We start from the raw sequence: 18773 nt of genomic DNA on the forward strand, positions 1-18773 counted from the left end.
GTTGATGTTAGGGTCCTTTTAATCAGGCACATATATTTTCGGGACACAGAATCATACTTAACAATAAGCTCAGACAGTTGTTCTTATCTCTGTGGTTCCCTGGGCTCTCTGCCCAATTTAGCACTTTATTTTGCCAGGAAGTGCCCCCTTTTTCTTTCTTCTCTGTGGAGACAGTTATGGATTTGAGGTTAAAAGGTAACCGCTGTGCCAGATTTTAATAATGAAGTTTTGATAGCATTCAGTAGGTTCATTTCTGATTCTAGCCACTTCTGACAGGAGAGTGCGAAGAGTAGACCAACAGGTGCGTGTCCACAGGTGAGGAGAGGCGTTGGCAGAGTGTGGAAGGAAAACCAACCCGGACTCTCCAGTGGCTTCTGCAAAACGTGAATTAGCTCTAACATCCGGCTGCAGAGGAAAGAGGACTGACTGCTGAGAGCCTGCGGACCAGAGCCTGTTCCCAGCCCGGCTCCGGCTCCGGCTCTGACTCCCCAGGACCCTGCCTCTCACGGGCCCTGTGAGCTTCCTTCTTCTCACTCCACAAATGGGGGCAGTGTGAACTATATACATCTTTTAAACATGCCGAGAAGACTGGGAGCTAGTCTTCATTCATAAAATGTGAAGTTTTTTTTAAATTTAAGGAGTGGTGCTAATTATGTTTCCTCACTAACAAGCAATGTAGGGGAATATCGCTTCTTAACTGGGCCTGAGCGGCTGGAAAGATAAATTAAGGTACCACTAGAAACAAGTGATTTGCTCTTCTTACCCCAACCTGTCGTGGCTTGGCATGAAATGTACACTAAGGTTGGAGTGAAATGCATCCTGGGAATCTAACCCAATGGCATGATTTTACACGTGAGAAAACAGGACCCAGAGACTAATGGGCTGGCCCAGGGTCACACCATTGGGCCAGCCCATTGTGGATCCAGATGTCAAGTCTGCAGCTCACACAGCAGCATAAGTTATTTCTCTATAACTGCATGCCCTCCACGGCTGTTACACACACCGAGCCATAGTCTCATTAGCGGATGCGAAGGTGGCACGGACATATTTGCATTTCCCAAAACTTCTGGGGTTTAATCGCCAGGAAAGATAAATCTATCCTTCTTGCCTCCTTAAACCCAAATGCTTAGCAGAATCCTTCAAGTCCTTCCTCTGATTCTGCATGGAGAGGTTTTTCAGAAAGAAGGGCCACCTGGAGCAGCCCTGTATCTTCATCCAGAGAAGCACAGTGATGAGGGAGAGTCTCATGGGCTGAGCACCGGGTGGCCCTGGGTTTGAATTCTGGTTCACTCACTCACTAGCTGTATTGGCCCCGAACAAGTCATTTATCTCACATGAGTCTCAATTCTATTTTTAAGTCTGTAAAACTGGGATAATAATACTTACTGTGCAGGGTCATTTAGAAGGTTAAACCAATGCATGCATATAAAGTGCCTCTATGTGTATATACTAGTATATATAAAGCACATAATACATGTATATAAAGCTCAGATGTATATGAAGCAAATAATGTATATAAAGTATATAAAGTATAAAGTATATAAAGAATGTAGATAAAGCTCAGAATTTCTAGTTCTCTTTCTCCAACCTACTTTTCATTTAATTAAACCAAAGTTCTCTTTTTGTCACCATTACCCATGACACCGTGGGTAGACTATCATTTTGAACATTATACAATATTTCTAGATTTTTCCAAAAAAAAAAATCTGGTCATCCTGTCCAAACTTCTCAGCCTAAAGAACAAAAATGTCAAAACCTCAGGCTTCCCAGCAGCCTTCTTCCTCTTGGCACTGTTCAAGTCAATCACGCATGAGGCAAAATTCCATTTTTAGCTGAAGCACATCACTCCTGTTCGGCAGTGGACACACAGGCCACTGAAAAAAGTTAATCTGCTTCCTACTAGTGAGAACCCATCAACCATGAAATCCATAATCCTTCATCACGAGCTGACAGCCATCATTATCCTTTTCAACGGATGCTTTTGAAGAGGCCTGTTTAGTTTGTCCACTTTTCATCTCAATGTGATTCTAAAACTCGAGGGGACCTTGTTGTCCAAGGTGAGTGGGGACGTGCTGGGTTGTTTAGGGTCACGCGACAGAGTGACGTGATGTGCCCTGTTTTCACGGGGACGTCAGTTTTTCAGCCACTTGGAGGTCAGAAGAGAAAGTGACCGCACAGTGTACACATGTCAACATCAGAAATCCCACATTAACCCGAGAGAGGCCGGCGGGTTGGCAGTGGTTGCTCACAGAAAACCCAGGAATGAAGCAGCAGGTTGATGGGGTGGGGAGCAGGGAACCTGAGCAGCCCAGCGCCAGGAATGCCGAAAAGCCTGGTTCATATCTTTTGCTTTTACTCTTCTAAGCCACCTATCGGGAGAACTGCTCACACCTACATTAATAACACTAAAGACAACCAAAGAAGATTAGTGCCTGGGGTGAGCTGAAGGGCGAATCTGCAGTTTCTCTTTTGACCTCTGCAAAGACGAGAGCCATGGAAGGGACTTCACACATGTTAGACAGACACCACAGGGCCGTGTCTGATTATTACTCAGCAGTACTGACATATTTGTTGGTGGGAAGAGAACCAAGTCCATAGACAATGCCATCTTCTAAATTTTTTCAAATGTCCTCGCTGCTACTGAGAAGAGATGAGCAAAATCGCCACCAGAATGTTTTGGACTGGCTTATTTGTTAGTGGGGAGATTGAGTTTCTGGGAGACCACCATGCTCACAGAGGCTTCCGCATCCTCCATATCCGCAGACTCCTCCTTCTCTTGAATGATTTTATTCACGGTGATGAAGAGTGTGCATTATGAAGAGCATTACTCGACATTTAGGAGGCTGCCTTTCAAAAGAGCCTGATGACAAAGGTTGAGATTGTGCAAAGTACTGCAAGAGGACCTTTAATCTGATAATTAATGCTAATTAATCACTGAATAGATATGCTAACATTTGGAGATGTAAATGGCCCAGGAGCCAGGAGGAGACTCCTGATGCTCTGTCCTTGGCGGTGGGGGTGGGGTGAGGTGGGGGTCCGCAGTCTGCCCACAAAGCTCCCCCACACCTCTCCCCCTGCACCAGCACTGGAGGAGGCTCTTCAGCACACAGGGCTCCAAGGAGAGCGATTCGGGAAACTGACTGAATGCTAGTCCATTTGCTCTCTGTTGTTCACTGAGGCTCGGAGATGGGAGTGGCTGCTACAGGTCCCGTTCCCCAGGGCTCCTCTCATCACCATCAAAAGCATTTCTGAGCTGTTTTCTATGTGTAGGGCCCTCTGATTAGCACAGGCTCACAGATGGTAAGTTTTAATTGGCTGTGCTCACACAAAATATCTTAATGAAGAGGAAAAAAATAAGCCAGTTTGTAAACTGGTGTCAAAATTTGCCTTGTTTAGGGAAAACTTAGATGTAAACAATAGAAAATGTCTCTTTTCAACACTTTTTTCCCCAATAAAGTTAAGAATTTTTTTTACTGTTTCCCACACCTTACTATAAAACATTTCAAATATATACCAAAGGGAAAGAATTCCCACCACCTAGATTCTACCAGTAACATTTACGTTACTTGCTTTGTGTCATCTGTCCATCTACCCATCCTACTATTCATCCATCCATATATGTTCTTGATGTATTTCTAAGTAGACTCCAGATAGCAGTTAATAATATATTTTGAAAAAGTAAAATCAAAGAATCTTCCTACTCCTATAAGGACAGCTAGAAAATAAGTTTATTAGTTTTTTAAAAACAATAAACAAGCTCATTCTGAATTATGCACATAGATATTCAACACAGTTCCATCTACAGGCACTGTAAAAGTATGGTACGTTAGCTCCAGGTTTTATCTGCTTGTACCCACCCTGTGGGCATTTTCAGCACTCTTCCGATTGTTCGGCTTTGTGAAGACATGGCTGTGGATTATAGAGAAACAAGCTTTCTGCTATAAACCATAGGAAAAATCACCCGGATTGTTAACAGGAAGCATTTTTTATTGTTTTACTTCGTAATCTAGTATTTCCCAATTATTCCTCAACTGTAGAAATATGAAGATTTCTATGCTTTGATTCCTTATTTATAAAGTGAGTTTTATAACACAGCCTTGTCATGAGGATTAAACGTGAGAAATAGGAAACCACTTTGCAAAGCCCTACGAAGACTTACGCACACCTAAGCCAGCATTATCACTAGCAATCATGATGCATCCGTAATAAAACACAGCTGAGGTAATGGGCCACACTGCTACTTGGCTCTTTCAGATCAGTCACAAAGATTTCAAAGGTTAAAGGGACAGAGTATTGGCAGATGCCTTCACTCTGCCCATCGGTACGTCATCTTGTCAAGGATCTAGGAGAACATTGGTGTCTATCACATTGACTTGTTTTCATTAGTGAAGTGTTTGCCTTGGAAACTGTCCCAGCCTTAAAACAATACTTCCATTAGCTGGGCACAGTTCCTATAATTATCCATCTTATCTGACCGGGGCCCAACTATCCTACTTATGCATCCCATTCACGTTGGTGGCTCTAAAAGGAGAGGAGGCATTCACTCAGTGTAGGAGAAGGTGCAGCTACAAATGAACTTTGGGTAGAAATTCGTGCATCGTAAATGACAAGTGTACCCTAAATGACAAGTATAAAGGTAATGGGAAACATCTGTCCCCATATGGGAAAAATTCTGTTACAAGAGTATCTTACGTTTATAAAGTAGCTTCTGTTTTTGTGTCTTGTTGGACACAAATCAAGAAAGTGAGGAGCAAGGTCAAGTAAAATACTCTAACTAGGGAATCGAGAAAAGATAAAATACGCAGGGAGGCGAGTTCGTCATCAATTCCTGTTATTGAGAACCTGCCAGAGCTCTGGCACTTTATTTTACAGATTGGAAATTACCCTTTCCCTCAAAAAGCATCCATTTCAAGAAGAGGTTTTTAGAGAAGACAATTGGGAGAAAGAAAAATTAGGAATTGTAAGCAAATGGAATAGGATATGTGATAAGAGAGAAATAAGCATGGTTTGTTATTTCATTAAAGTTATACTCAGCACTGAGCATGTCTGCAATATGGACAACATCACAGCAATGAGAAGACCTCTAAGAGGTTACATGTGGTGAGTTATCCCACAATTCAAAGTACACTTTTCACGTAGGAAAAGGAGAACCAGAGGAAACGATTGGCCGTGCCTGGGGTTCCCTGGCCCACAAACCCCACCTGAATGGTGCGGACAGCAAGAACTTACTTTTTTTTTAATCCTCACCTGAGGAACTGCTAGAGAGAGGAAGGGGGAGAGAGGAATATTACTGTGGGAGAGAAACATCATTGATAGGATCAGTTGCCTTCTGTATGTGCCCCAACCAGGGACCGAACCTGCAATCAAACCGACAACCTTTCGGTCCACAGACGATGCTCACCAGCTGAGCCACTGGGCTGGGCAAGAACATACCTCAATAATACTGATATGGTTGCATCAAGCAATCATCCTCTGATGCTGCTAAAACATTCCAACATGCAAACAGGTTCACTAATTTGGTTCCATATTTATAAAACAAACTTCTAGTCATACTTATAATTTAGCATCTTTTAAGACACGCATACCAGGAAAAAAGAAACTGACCCAAAGGGTCAAGAACTTGTTTGCCCTGCTAGTGAAATTTCTCATTGTAATTACAACAAAAAATTTGGAGAGGGGGGTGAGCACACATATGTGTGTATATTATATATAAACAGACACATATTCATCATGTATTTCTAAGAGAAACAATAAAAAAATCTGAATTTACAGCAATGCAGATATCTAGATATTTGGGCAGAAGTTTGTAGCCAAATAAAATTTTGCCATATTCTAATTAGAACCATGTAAACATGTTAAAGGTGCTGTGTGGTAGTTTTGTTTACTGTTTCTGTTCAGTCAACATGTTTCGCTTAACTGCTGACGGCTCATCCTTCATCTTACCTGACTGCCCCGGGGGAGGGGCACCTGAGGATCCTCGCGGTAGACAGAGAAACACAGTCAGGACAGCAGCTCTGTTCCCAGCACACGGTTCAATGGCTATGGGTTTGGGTGCCCCCTGAAAAAGAAAACTCATTTTCAATTTGCGGAATTAACACGATACCGCTATTTTACCTTTCTCCTATCTGTGCTTCGGTCAGCTAAACTGTGCATTCCCAGTGCTTGGGGACACACCATGTAAAATTTTTAAATAGTTTAACTATTTTATTGTAGTAATATTTTTTTGGAGTGGTGGCCATTAACATTTAAAAGACATTTTTCTTGGGGACTTACATACTGGTACATATTTTTGCAATTTTTGAAAAGTATTCTTTGCTTTGTTCTATTTTTGGCTTTATTTTCTTTAATACTTTTTTGGGGGGGAGTTTTTGGTTCAATTTAGCAGAATGGAGAGGAGGTGCAGAGACTTTCCGTAAACCTACCGCCCCCATGCATTCATAGACTTCCCTTTATCAACAGCCCCGCCAGAGGGATACTGTTCCAAGGGAAGAACCTGCACTGACACTCCCTAACCACCCGGGTCCGTGGTTTACATTAGGGTTCACTCTCGGTGGTTTGGACAGATGTATATGACATGTATCCACCGTTACAACACCATGCGGAGTAGTCTGACTGCCCTAAAAAAAAAATACTCTTTTCACTGTCTCCCGAGTTTTGATATCTTTTTGGTATAGAAATTGTGGTTTTGGCTATTACCCTAAAAAACTGCGGGTGAGATATGGGTGACATATCAAAGCAACATCTATGCCACATTAAGCAGAAGAAAACATGCCACTGCTTTAATTATTAAAACAAATGCTTGGTCTTTTTTCACTAATGACATCTGAACTTTTCAGAGGACTTACGGACATGTGTAGTCATTTACCGAGAATGTTTTAGAATACTACCATTTCCAGAAAGTTTAATGAGGCATTAAGATAAAATATGTCCCCTTTCATGTAAAACTTAGAGGGAAATTTCTGGTGACAATGGTTTTATGTGGTTATAAAGAATTTCTCCTTCACAGCAACATAAATCTCATGTTTTAAAATTATCCCCACACACATCCATTTTGGGAGTTTTCAATAGAAAGGTGAAAGTGGCCATTGTGCTAGAAGGAAAGGGCATAACAATCTTCCCAGAAAGTGCTGGAAGCCATGCTGCAATACCTGTATCAAGTTACATGATTTATAGTTTTACACTTTAAAGCTTACATTTATTTTAACAGATTTACTTTTGAAAATGTTAAGTCAAAATCAGCATAAGTACATAGACATTCTCCCACGATGTAAATATTTAGAGAATAGGCTTGTCCTATTCCAAGGCTAGAAGGAAAAATACTACGAATTGTTTGAGCCATATTTCAAGGCTATTGAAATTTATCCTAATTTAATAAATGCAAAGTATATGTGAAGGTCAATTGGTTAAAATATACTAAGAGAAAATAAAATAAATTCAGGTTCCAATGATGGTGATATATTAGCAATACTAAAGTCCTTTTTAATATCCCTAGGGAATAACCTATCAATTCTACCATTAGGCAAGGTTTTCTTTGCTGTTTTGTTTGTAAGCTCTCAATATGATGATTGGCAGTATCCAAAATATCCACAGTCATGTTAAAATAGTGGGTCATGAAAATTAGACGGCTTTTAGGATTACAACGAAATAAAACAAAAAAGCAAAAGCAAAGTTGAGAGTGGTTTTTGGTTTAGGGGATTTAGCCAAACAAGAAACCATCTGAGAGCACATGGGTGGGCACTGCTGTCAGGCTACTGCCTGCTGTTTCTAAGGTTTGGAATAAGAAATGCTAATGCCCAAACACCAACTGAAAGGAAAAATGGGTAAAAACACAACAAAAAACCTGTAAATTTCAGGTGGAAAATGACTTAATTACTTAATACTTTAAACTTCTGAGATGCAGTGACAGATAAAGACTGCGGTGAAATAGCTTGACCGAGCAAAAGGAATTATGCTTGCATAAAAGTCACTTCTGTAAAAATCTTCCTAAAAGAATGCTCTCTCCCTCTTAATTCTACAGCTATTGTGCAGAAAAACTCAGAAATGTCTTTTATATTGATAAGCATACAAAAGGAGATTATCATTCTATTTAAAAATCAAATTGGCTTACAACCTTGTCTATTTTTGGCTATAAAATTTTTATAAAAGGATAATAGCAAAAATATGAATTATTCATTATATTGAAAATATTAGTGACTAGCACAGCTCTTTGACACTTCTGGCAGGAATTCACATAATTAAGAGAATTATTTCCAAAGACTCTGGGACAAAGCCCACTTTCAATAAAGATTTTTAAATAAAAAAGAGAAAAAATACTTTTTGCCATTTGAATTTTGCAACATAAAATAGCAAAACCCCATGAATGATACTTCTGATACCTTGAGGTTTGTCAGTTGTTCCGTGATAAATACATAAGCATGAATCAAAATCATTCCACAATGACATAACGTGTTTACTGAAGTGTGCAATTTATCATGCATTTTCCATGGCTGCCTTTGAAAGAGATAAGGCCTGGGTTTGCCCACAGCACTTAGCAACTGTGATTTACTTGTAGGCATCTTCTTATTTGTTGTACCGAAAGGAGCTGGAGTGCGGCCGTGCCAGGAAACATCACTGACAGTTATGTAATTAGCAGGCATTGTTTATAAAGCGGGCAGCACTTTTACAAAAGACTTGTTTTGTTCACTCTGGTGTTTTTAAAACGATTGCACTCATATTTTCAAGTTCTTGTGTTGGGTGGGTAACAATTCTATGTTAACCCCTTTCCAATTTTCAGCTATTAGAGACAAGCAAGTTACTGGAGAAGCTTCTGGAATCCTGAGGATTTGCACTTCTTGAAATTCACAATGTTCTCTAAGTGAAGCCACCATTTGATGTGTCCTGGGAAACTGCTGTTAGAAGAAGCACTGGATGTTTGAAAGAGACCAATGGGCAAAGCTGGCTACTTGCTTTTTCTTCTCCACTGGCTCTCTCAAAAAGGGAGTGTATGAGTGAGTGACTCACTTCGAGAAATCGCACTGAAGTTCACCACTGAAAACCCTAGTGCAGCAGCTGAGCACTTAACACTTAACAATTATCTGATGTCCTTGGAACAGGCCTTATAACCTACCAGGGTTTAGTCCAAAGCTGTAGAACTGGAAGATAAAAGATGTCACTTCCTTTCTCAAAAAACATTTAGTAGTTCCAAAGCAGGGCTTTCGAACTCCAATTCCTTCCCGGCCCAGGTGAGCAGCTCAATAACAGCTAACATTTAGTAAGTGCCTGCATTATGCCTGGTGCTATGCTGTGCGCTTACGTGGGTTTAATCCTACCCATTACACAGGGACTATTCCCATTCTACAAATGATTAAACTCAAGTACAAAGATTTACATAACTGAGGGTGCAGACCTACTAGGTGACCAAACCAGAATTTGGAACAATGAAGTCTGTCTTCTGAGCTTGTATGCTGAATCACTATGTAACTGTGTATAGTACGAAAGAAAACTATCTTGGATGATTATCTTAACTTACAGATAAGACAATCAAAACTGATAGGGACTACAGAGAACTAGAAAGTTTTCTTGAAAGACATTAAATCTCTCTCGTGGGCTGAGGGCTGCCACTTTGTCATCTCTGTGACATGGAGTCCAAAATGACATTTCAGGCTGCCAGGCTCCTGTGTCTACGCACTCTTCAAACCTCATCTTTTATTCTGCACCGGCTCCATGTTTTAGTCAACGTAAGTGCTCACTGTTTAACAACTGTGCCCAGGTTTCCAGAAGGTGTCTTCTTCACTCATAATATCCCTACTGTCTAAGAGATCCTTCCCACAGGTCTTTCACCTTCCTAAAGCTACACACCCTCAGAGCCGACTCATCCAGACAGCCTTCCCTGGTCTGAGGGATTTAGTCACTGCCTCTAAAGTTCTTCATTGTACCTTTTATGGACCGCTTCATGTTCTATCCCGAATGACCCGTGAGTAAAGGCCCTGTCTTCCCACTGGGACATCCTGAGGGCAGGTCCAGTTTCTCATTCATCTCTATCGACTCTGTTCTCACTTTCCATCTTTGAGGTGCCCAAGCATGTTGCATGCGCTGCCTTTTGTGAACCTATGTCTCCCAATCGTTTACTGTAGGTGTTGATGTCCCTGTTATATGTCACTATCAGATTCCTACTCCTCCAAGGATGGTATGGTGTTGGAGTCTTCTTTGCTTTTCCTATGGCATCTACTAGAGTGCGCTTTGCAGCTGGTAAATGAGTAAGTGAATAAAAGAATAAATTTATTTTTCACATGGTGAGATAGCTGGTAGGCATGATTCAACTTTATCCAAATTATGCACATTAAAGGGATAATAAAATACTGAAAACATTAGCTAACACATTATTAACTAAAAATTAGCTAACATCTCTTGAGTAGTTACTAGGTTCCAAGTACTGTGCTAAGTATTTTACATGCATTATTGTGTCATTTTGTTTTATACAGATGAAGAAACTGAAATTCAGAGATGTCAGATAAAATCGTCAGGGTAATACAGGTACTGAGGGGCAGATCCAGGACTGGATCTTAGATCTGTATGATTCTAGCATCTTGGTTCTTAACCACTAAACAATACTGCTAAAAAGTATAGCTTAAGACAGTGTTCGGCAAACTCATTAGTCAACACAGCCAAATATCAACAGTACAATGATTGAAATTTCTTTTGAGAGCCAAATTTTTTAAACTTAAACTCTATAACAGGGGTCCTCAAACTACGGCCCGCAGGCCACATGCAAATACAAATATTGTATTTGTTCCCGTTTTTTTTACTTCAAAATAAGATATGTGCAGTGTGCATAGGAATTTGTTCATAGTTTTTTTTTAAACTATAGTCCGGCCCTCCAACGGTCTGAGGGACAGTGAACTGGCCCCCTGTTTAAAAAGTTTGAGGACCCCTGCTCTAGAATCTCTTTTCAGTGTCATAAGCGCCTTGGCCACAGCGGAACTGGCCCGTTTAAAAAGTTTGAGGACCCCTGCTCTATAGGTAGGTACATTGTTATTAACTTAATTAGGGTACTCCTAAGGCTTAGGAAGAGCCACACTCAAGGGGCCAAAGAGCCGCATGTGGCTCGCGAGCTGCAGTTTGCCGACCACGGGCTTAAGAAGACAAGGATTCTCTCTTTCTCTCAGCTTGCAAGTAATAGTAAGAACCAACTTAAGATATCAATTATGAGAATTATATGCACATATCTGCCCATTTCTGACCAGGATTCAGAACACTTGAGTTCTAGGATCAGTTCTGCCCCCATTTGGTTGTATGATCTTAAGTGTGTTACTAAGTCAATTTCCCCAACTGGAAAATGAACAAGTAGGTTGGATGATTTTTAAGTCCCTTGAACATTCCGTGACTATGATTTATGGACAGCTTTCAGAATGTGTGAGATACCAATATTCTAACACTTTGCTTAAGTACAGTGAAACTTGCAATCCTTAGTCATTTTTTTCCTGTCCAGGTACTTTAAATGACACATCTAATTTTTAAAGCACATTAATATACCATATGATGAATATATCACATAAGACTAAACGGCCACCATCGCATGCCAAAAAGGCAATTAGAAAATTGAATCAAAGAATTAAGGATTAATATGGATATGTTATACCTGTCAGCAGTAATAAGTGTTTTGACAAGAACAGAATAAAGTCTGACAGTATGCACAAATACTAATCTGATATATGAGTGAAATATTAAAAATGCAAACAACTGCACATTAATCACTCTAACATTTCCCTACTAAAACATTTCAATGCTATTCTTATCAAAACCCATCTATAAATAAGAATGAGCCTTTTTTCAACAGCTTGCACCACTTGGTATTTGCAGTTTAATGAATGTTTATATTGATATGAAATTTAGTTTTTAGTCACATTAGTAAAATGGAATTAATTTACTGAGCGTTGAATTAAGTCAGCCCGATGGCTTGGCTCACAGCTAATCAAGTGTATTGATTCCTTAGGATTGATATCACCAAGATTACAGATCTCAAAAACAGGTTCTGATTTTGGTTTAGACTTTGGAAAAATTAAAAACCATATTCTTTCCTTATTTACTGTTTGCTTTTCATGAAACGATAAAGTGAAAAATACATGAGCTGGCTTTACTTGCTAGGAGAAGAATTCATATCAACAAAAGAAATTAAGCTGATGGACATTCTCAAGACCAGGGTTAAACTGCATTAGAAGCAAATTCAAAGAGAATAAAGTATTGCATGTGGGAAAAGGAAAAGGAATGAACAGGATATTCACAGGATCAGTGTGCTGCTTCTGAGATTCCCATTGTAAACGTAATTTCATGGCGTAACAGATCTTTCTTCCTTCGTTGAAATGCCTCGGACTCAATCCCTGTTCAAAATCTCTCACTACACACACGCGTGTGCACACACACACTCATATACACACACATTGAAGGTTTATAACTATAGTATAATGTCTAGTTGAACTGGATGTTGCTGCAATTTTAATTATGTGCCACTGAGCCGGGGAGGCTGGCCTGTGATAGCTGGAGCTTTACTACCTATTTTTTCACAGGTATTTAGTCCTGGAAAATGAGGAGACTGTCTTTTTGAGATATATAATCATGCTTTGTCCTGAGTTGGCCAGTAAATCTGAATGTTAATAGGAGGTGACTTTGAACAGATTATCTTTATAAGTTGATTCCTAATAGCATTTTTCAAAAATTGAAAGAGATGATGTATAAAATAATTGCCATAACTAGATTTTTAACCACCTGTACTTTTCTCAATAGCATAGTACAAAAAGCAACAGAACCACTATACATACTTTATATATTAATTTGAAAATTCGGGCCACCTTCCTGACCTCAAAAAACACTGCTAAATGTGAGAGACAAATGTGCCTGCCAAGTCAGCTGACTCCACATTGCACAAGCCCAGTCCTATGCTCTCATTCAGGCCATACCTTCCGCCTGGACTACCTGCCAACACCCCCCATTTCTGCAAGGTCAGGCCGAGCACCCACTCACTGCCTGCAAGAAGCCTTCCGGGCATCCCGGGCCACTCCTAGGGCCCCCTCTCTCTACTCCACCTCAATCATTAGGAGCAGCTCCTTTTTCCTCCCGTGACTTCTGGGAGGAAGTGCAATGTACTAGTTGAGAGAACAACCTCAAGCAACCACTGCCTGGTTCAAGGTTTGCTCTCTCATCCATCCGAGTGTGACCCTGGGCAAATCCTAACCTCTCCGTGTCTCAGGTTTCTCATCGGCAAAACACAACTAACCATACCTTCCACGTACGTGGTGTTGTTATGAGGGTTAAAGGAGTTCATAGAAATATATGCTGTTTCTGAGATTCCAAAGGTAGTCCAATTGTAAACTTAATTTTCATATCGTGTCAAATATTTTAAAGAGTATATATTTACATGTATAAAGTGCGACACACAATACTTGTTGTCAGCTGTCATCAATATGCCACTTTGTCCAATTCCCTTTGCTTTAGAGCTGTTTTTCCTTCTGAAGAATATATGCAACTCAAAAGTAAGCTATTTGAGGGCAGGGACCAATTTTAAAATCTCTGTTAATGGTTTGAAATGCATTAATTAAGAAATTCAGCTTCCAGGAGAGAATTGTATTGGAGGCTTACAAGGTGGGGGAAATGCTCTCAATGCTAAACTCCCCACATGTGCCCCATCACCACTCCCGCTGAGTATCTGCCCATTTCCCCTTTCCTGTTCCCTGCCTTGACTGTGAGTACTATGTACCACGCAGAGTAAGCGTTCCCGGCACCTAACTCATGCATACATGGATATTTGTTTTTTCTTTTCCAACTTGTACACAAGATAAATCTCTAAATGTTGTGGCAAAAAGGTTTAAACAAAAGCTCAATGTATAGCAGAGAAATATATACGCAAGCAGAAAAGGTAGAAAATCAAGATCTTGGAATTTATTCTCAAGGCTGGTCCATTCCAAAATACATTATTATATGTCATTAATGCAAAATGTGACCTTAGCAATGCAGCTGATAGATCAATTCCATTTGAAAGGTAAATGAGCCAGGCCTCCTGCTGGCGAAGGGGGTGGAGTGCTCCCAGGGCACAGTGCCTGCCCTGGTGCAGCTTCCTGCAGGGCAATCTGACTGCAACTGTGGGGAAGTCACAGCTAAATGTGCTCAGGGATGCGAGTGCCATGGGGCTGAGAGTGGAGGGGGCAGAGGAGATCCAGTAGCTCTCCTGGGGAAGGGCTTTACTTTGCAGGGGATGCCTGGGAGTTCACCAGGAGAATGAGGAAGGATGGAGATTTCTGGCAGGAGGGAAAGCATGAACAAGGGGCTGTGAAGGCACATGGCTATTGGGAAACTTGCTGGAAGTTCGTTGTGGACAGAGTCTAGGAAGTGCTCAGTAGGCAGGGATGAGAAGAGGCCACAGGGGCAGACTGGGGCCCTCCAGGAAACCAGGGCCCTCCTCAGCTCCTTTGCACTCTTCCTGGGACTATCACTACCTGTGAGAAAGGCATGCGCAGTTGCTCAGATGCTCAGACAGAACCTGACCAGTGCAGGACATCTGCAATGTCCAAAGCAAATCACCCCAGAGGTGCACCAGCCAACCTTTCTCTACCAGGAACTCGGTGCTCTTTCATTATTAAACTGTTGGTCAAAGCTGTTACACCGAGAGAACATTAAATTAAAACATTTATTTCTGAAACTTCAATCATAAAACTAAATCAAGGAGCACTGTAAAAAGTGACCGTCAGCAGAAAGAATAAAAGTGCAGATATGGCAATATTCTTAATGAGGAATCAAATGTTAAGAGAGCCAGCACAGTAAATGACTTTCTCCTAAGATTATTACACCAATCACAGCCTGTTACAAGTCACAAAAGCATGGACAAGCGCTGAATGAAAGAGCTGATTTGACTTGTGACAAACATATGTATGAAATTATGTACGATGCACTGAAACCTGCCTGGATCTCTCAGAGATTGAGTCACTCAGGACAACAGAGTTTTCCTAGAAGGCAGAACATTAACCCTATAAGAGCTAAGATGTTGCAATGGTAGGATATTTTAAGATTAATGTGAATTCTCTTAAATATCAATTTCTCTGCTTCTTAACCAGACATATTGAACATAATTTAACACTGCCTTAATGTCCCACTATCACCATTGTGAATATCAGTTTCACAGTATGCTGAAGATACATGGAGTTGTAAATGTATGTTTGAATATTACACCTGTGGTGCTCGGGATTTCTTTTCTTTTTTCTTTTCTTGTTTCTCTTAGGTCACCAATGCCAGCTTGCTTTCTGCATGTTTATCTTTTTATATAAAAACAACTTAAAGATTTGCACCCACCAGTAGATAATACAAGGGCATTTCTGTAAAACCCATCAACGATGCAAAGGTTGAAGTCACCTTCCTCTCAAGGGCTTTTCTCATCCTCCCTAATATCTTCTTCCCTGTTGTGTGACCCGTCAGCATCACCCAAAGGACTGCCTGATTTCTCCATCACCAACTCCATGGGACACAGACATCTTTTTTATTTATTTACTAGAGGCCTGGTGCACGAATTTGTCCGGCCGGCCCTCCATGATCTGGGCCAATCAGGTCGGACTGGCCAGGGGGAGGGGCCATGGGCGGTTGTCTGGCCCCACCCCTGATTGAGGTGGGGGGGCCCAAACAGGGTTGGGACCGGCTGGGGGGAGGGGCCGCAGGCAGTTGGCCAGCCGACCCTGCACCCTGGTTGAGCTCCGGGTTGAACTTCTGGTCCAACTCCTGGTCGAGGGGACAATTTGCATATTAGCCTTTTACTATATAGGAGGATTTTTAAAAATTGATTTTAGAGAGGAGGGAGAGAGAGAGAGAAAGAGAAAAAGAGAGAGAGAGAAGTGTGGATGTGAGAGAGAAACATCAATTGATGGGCCATCTCCTACATGCACCCGGACGGGGATCGAACCCTCAACCTGACAAGGAATCAAACCAGCAACCTTTCAGTGCAAAGGATGATACTCCAATCCCAAACCTGCAAGGGCCCGCAGACATCTTCTTGACTGTTCATAATAGTCCTCCTATGTCCCTTTAAGTTTGTAGGCAGAGTAGCCTTTCCAATATTAAGAATTTTTGACAATCATGTTTGGGAGTATTCTTATTATAAAGTCTAGAAATATTTCATCATGCTCAAATGACTTTACTGAATGTGAAGCAGATTTGGGTTCAAATCTGATGGGGTCTTGGGCAAATTATTTAGCTTTTCCATGTCTCACCTTCTTCATATGGGAAACAGAGTTTATAACACCAACCCGGCAAGGTTACCTGAACATCATAAAGAATAATATAGGGATAAGGCATTGAACATAGTACCTGGCAAGAAGTAGGCATCAAAACCAATTACATATCAGCCACTTTATCTGGTTCCACTTTATCTTCCTCTTCCCCTTAGTTTGGTGATTAGTGGCAGGGCAGTAAGAGAGGTTTAATGTCCTGATCTTTTCCTATCTTTCATTCCCGGGACTAGGTTCCAATGTATGGGGCCAGTATTCCAGTGTCTGTGCATGCAGGTTGGAACCAAGGTCAAGTCAGTAGAGAAGATGAAGCTGATGGATACAAGTGGTGGAAGGTGCAGGGTGAAAATCCATTAGAAAAGATAAATATTCTACTGAAAACTTTCTGCTTCTACAGCGAAAAGAAAACTATCTTATGGATGGATATACTTAGAAAAGGTTCCTAAGTGTGCTATTTTGTTTCCCTGTGTAGCTGGGAAGACTGTTTTCCCAGTACCTCATTCACCAGTATTGACTAGATTAAAATTTCCTTAATTTTATAATCAAGAGAATTAAGAGGGGGAAAATAAGAGGAAAGAGGATAGTAGGCAGAGGATGCTTTTAGCAGGACCACGGGACCTCATGCAGCCATCCCACAGGCTCTCCCAGACTCACTGGAATCCAGAGGGCAGACTTGGGGCCCCACCCATGTCCTGAGACATGCGGGCTCCCCTGTGACCAAACTAAACATACCCGCATTTCCTTTGGGCCTTTCCTCAAATGATTTGGTTGTGTTAACTCAACCACTTCCTTAGAATTTGCTTTAGGAAGTGAAGTATGCCCACCGGTGGCTCAGTGGTTGAGCATCGGCCTATGAACCAGGAGGCCAGGGTTCAATTCCAGGTCAGAGCCAGAGCGAATGCCTGGGTTTCAGGCTCGATCCCCAGTAGGGGGTGAGCAGGAGGCAGCCAATCAATGATTCTCTCTCATCATTGATGTTTCTATCTCTCTATCCCTCTCATTTATTCTCCCAAATCAATAAAAATATATTAAAAAAAGAAAGCAAAGTATATAAAAGTGAATAAAATATTCCTCCAAACTGATTCTTCCCCAAATGTCCTTTTGCAGGCTGACTAAAAGTTAACGGCCAGAGTCTGTGTAATGGTCCTTCCCCTGGTTTTCCTCAGGCTGCTTTCCCGACTCCCTCTGCCTCCTACTAATCATGGAATCATTGAGGCCTTATGGAGCCTCTGGTCAATGGGTGTGGCCTGCTGCACAGATCTGGCTCCTTAAATGGGTGTTGCCTGCTGCACACATCTGGCTCACTGTGTTGTCTCTACAAAGGACGGTAGAGCCCTAGTTGGTTTGGCCCAGTGGATAGAGCGTCAGCCTGCGGACTAAAGGATCCCAGGTTTGATTCCGGCCAACGACAAACGACATATTGCCCAGGTTTCGGGCTCTATCCCCATTGTGGGGCGTGCAGGAGGCAGTCAATCAATGATTCTCTCTCATCATTGATGTTTCTAGCTCTCTCTCTCTCCCTCTCCCTTCCTCTCTGAAATCAATAAAAGTATATTTTTAAAAAATAAAAATAAATAAAAAGGACGGTAGGATAATTAAAGGAGACACAGCACAAATCAAAGTGCCAACAAGGGGACAAATCTGGTTGTTTCCTCACTTGGTCTCTGGTGTGGGTTGAACAGTAGCCCCTGAAAGTTCATGCCCTCCCACAGTGCAGCTGTGTTTGGAAACAGGGCATCTGCAGATGTAATGGGTTGAGATCACGTCAAACTGGATGAGGTGGCCCTTGTGTCCTACAGAGGGGACATGCAGGAGAAAGCTCCATGTGGAGACAGGAGCAGAGACCGCAGCAATGCAACCACAAGCCAAGAAATGCCAAGGTGTGTGGACAGCCGCCGGAAGCTGGGAGAGAAGCGTGGGACAAATCCCCCCAGGCCCTCCTGCAGGAGCCAGCCCGGCAGCACCTGCAGCGCAGACTTCTGGCCTCCAGGACGGCGAGAAGATAAATCTGTGTTGTTTTAAGCCACCAAGTTTGTGGTAATTTGTTACGGCGGCCCCAGGAAACAAATCGAGTCTCCCCCGTCACAATGTGACCCTGAGAGAATGGCCGGAGACGATGGATCGGCTGCCATCTTCCTCTGTTCTTTTGGAAATGATCGGGAAGTATAATACAGAACCAGTGACTAATACCAATCCCTCAGGGCATTTACCCTATTTTGGGGTCATTCAAACTACTTCCCTTTGAAAAATAAGCCACATATCACATAGCGTGGCAAATGTCAATGGGAAAATTCACTTAGTTATGGGAGTTTTGTGATCGCCATAAAATTGATGACACTCATAAAACGGGGACTAGTCATCATAATAGCGCCTTAGAATATAGACGAAGTATATGTTGTAGGTCAGGTTTCCTAGGAAACAGGTTCTGAGACTCCCAGCTTTGTGCGCAGGCTTCTGGGGAAGCAGTCTGGGTGGGGTGGGCAGAGAGAGAGGTTCATCTGTGATGCAGCTGCGCAGAGGCCTCTGCCTGGG

General features: G+C 41.8%; 1 protein-coding gene across 1 annotated transcript in view; it reads right to left on the bottom strand.

Moving 5' to 3' along the window:
* ATRNL1 (attractin-like 1) overlaps positions 1 to 18773 on the bottom strand; it is a 428818-nt gene that overhangs the window by 86749 nt on the left and 323296 nt on the right. Inside the window, exon 28 of the mRNA XM_014546342.1 lies at positions 5944 to 6058. Coding sequence (XP_014401828.1) covers positions 5944 to 6058 — 115 coding nt within the window. The remainder of the gene's footprint in view (positions 1 to 5943; positions 6059 to 18773) is intronic.

Source organism: Myotis brandtii, unplaced genomic scaffold (genome assembly GCF_000412655.1).
Source record: "Myotis brandtii unplaced genomic scaffold, ASM41265v1 scaffold441, whole genome shotgun sequence".
Lineage (NCBI taxonomy): Eukaryota > Metazoa > Chordata > Mammalia > Chiroptera > Vespertilionidae > Myotis > Myotis brandtii.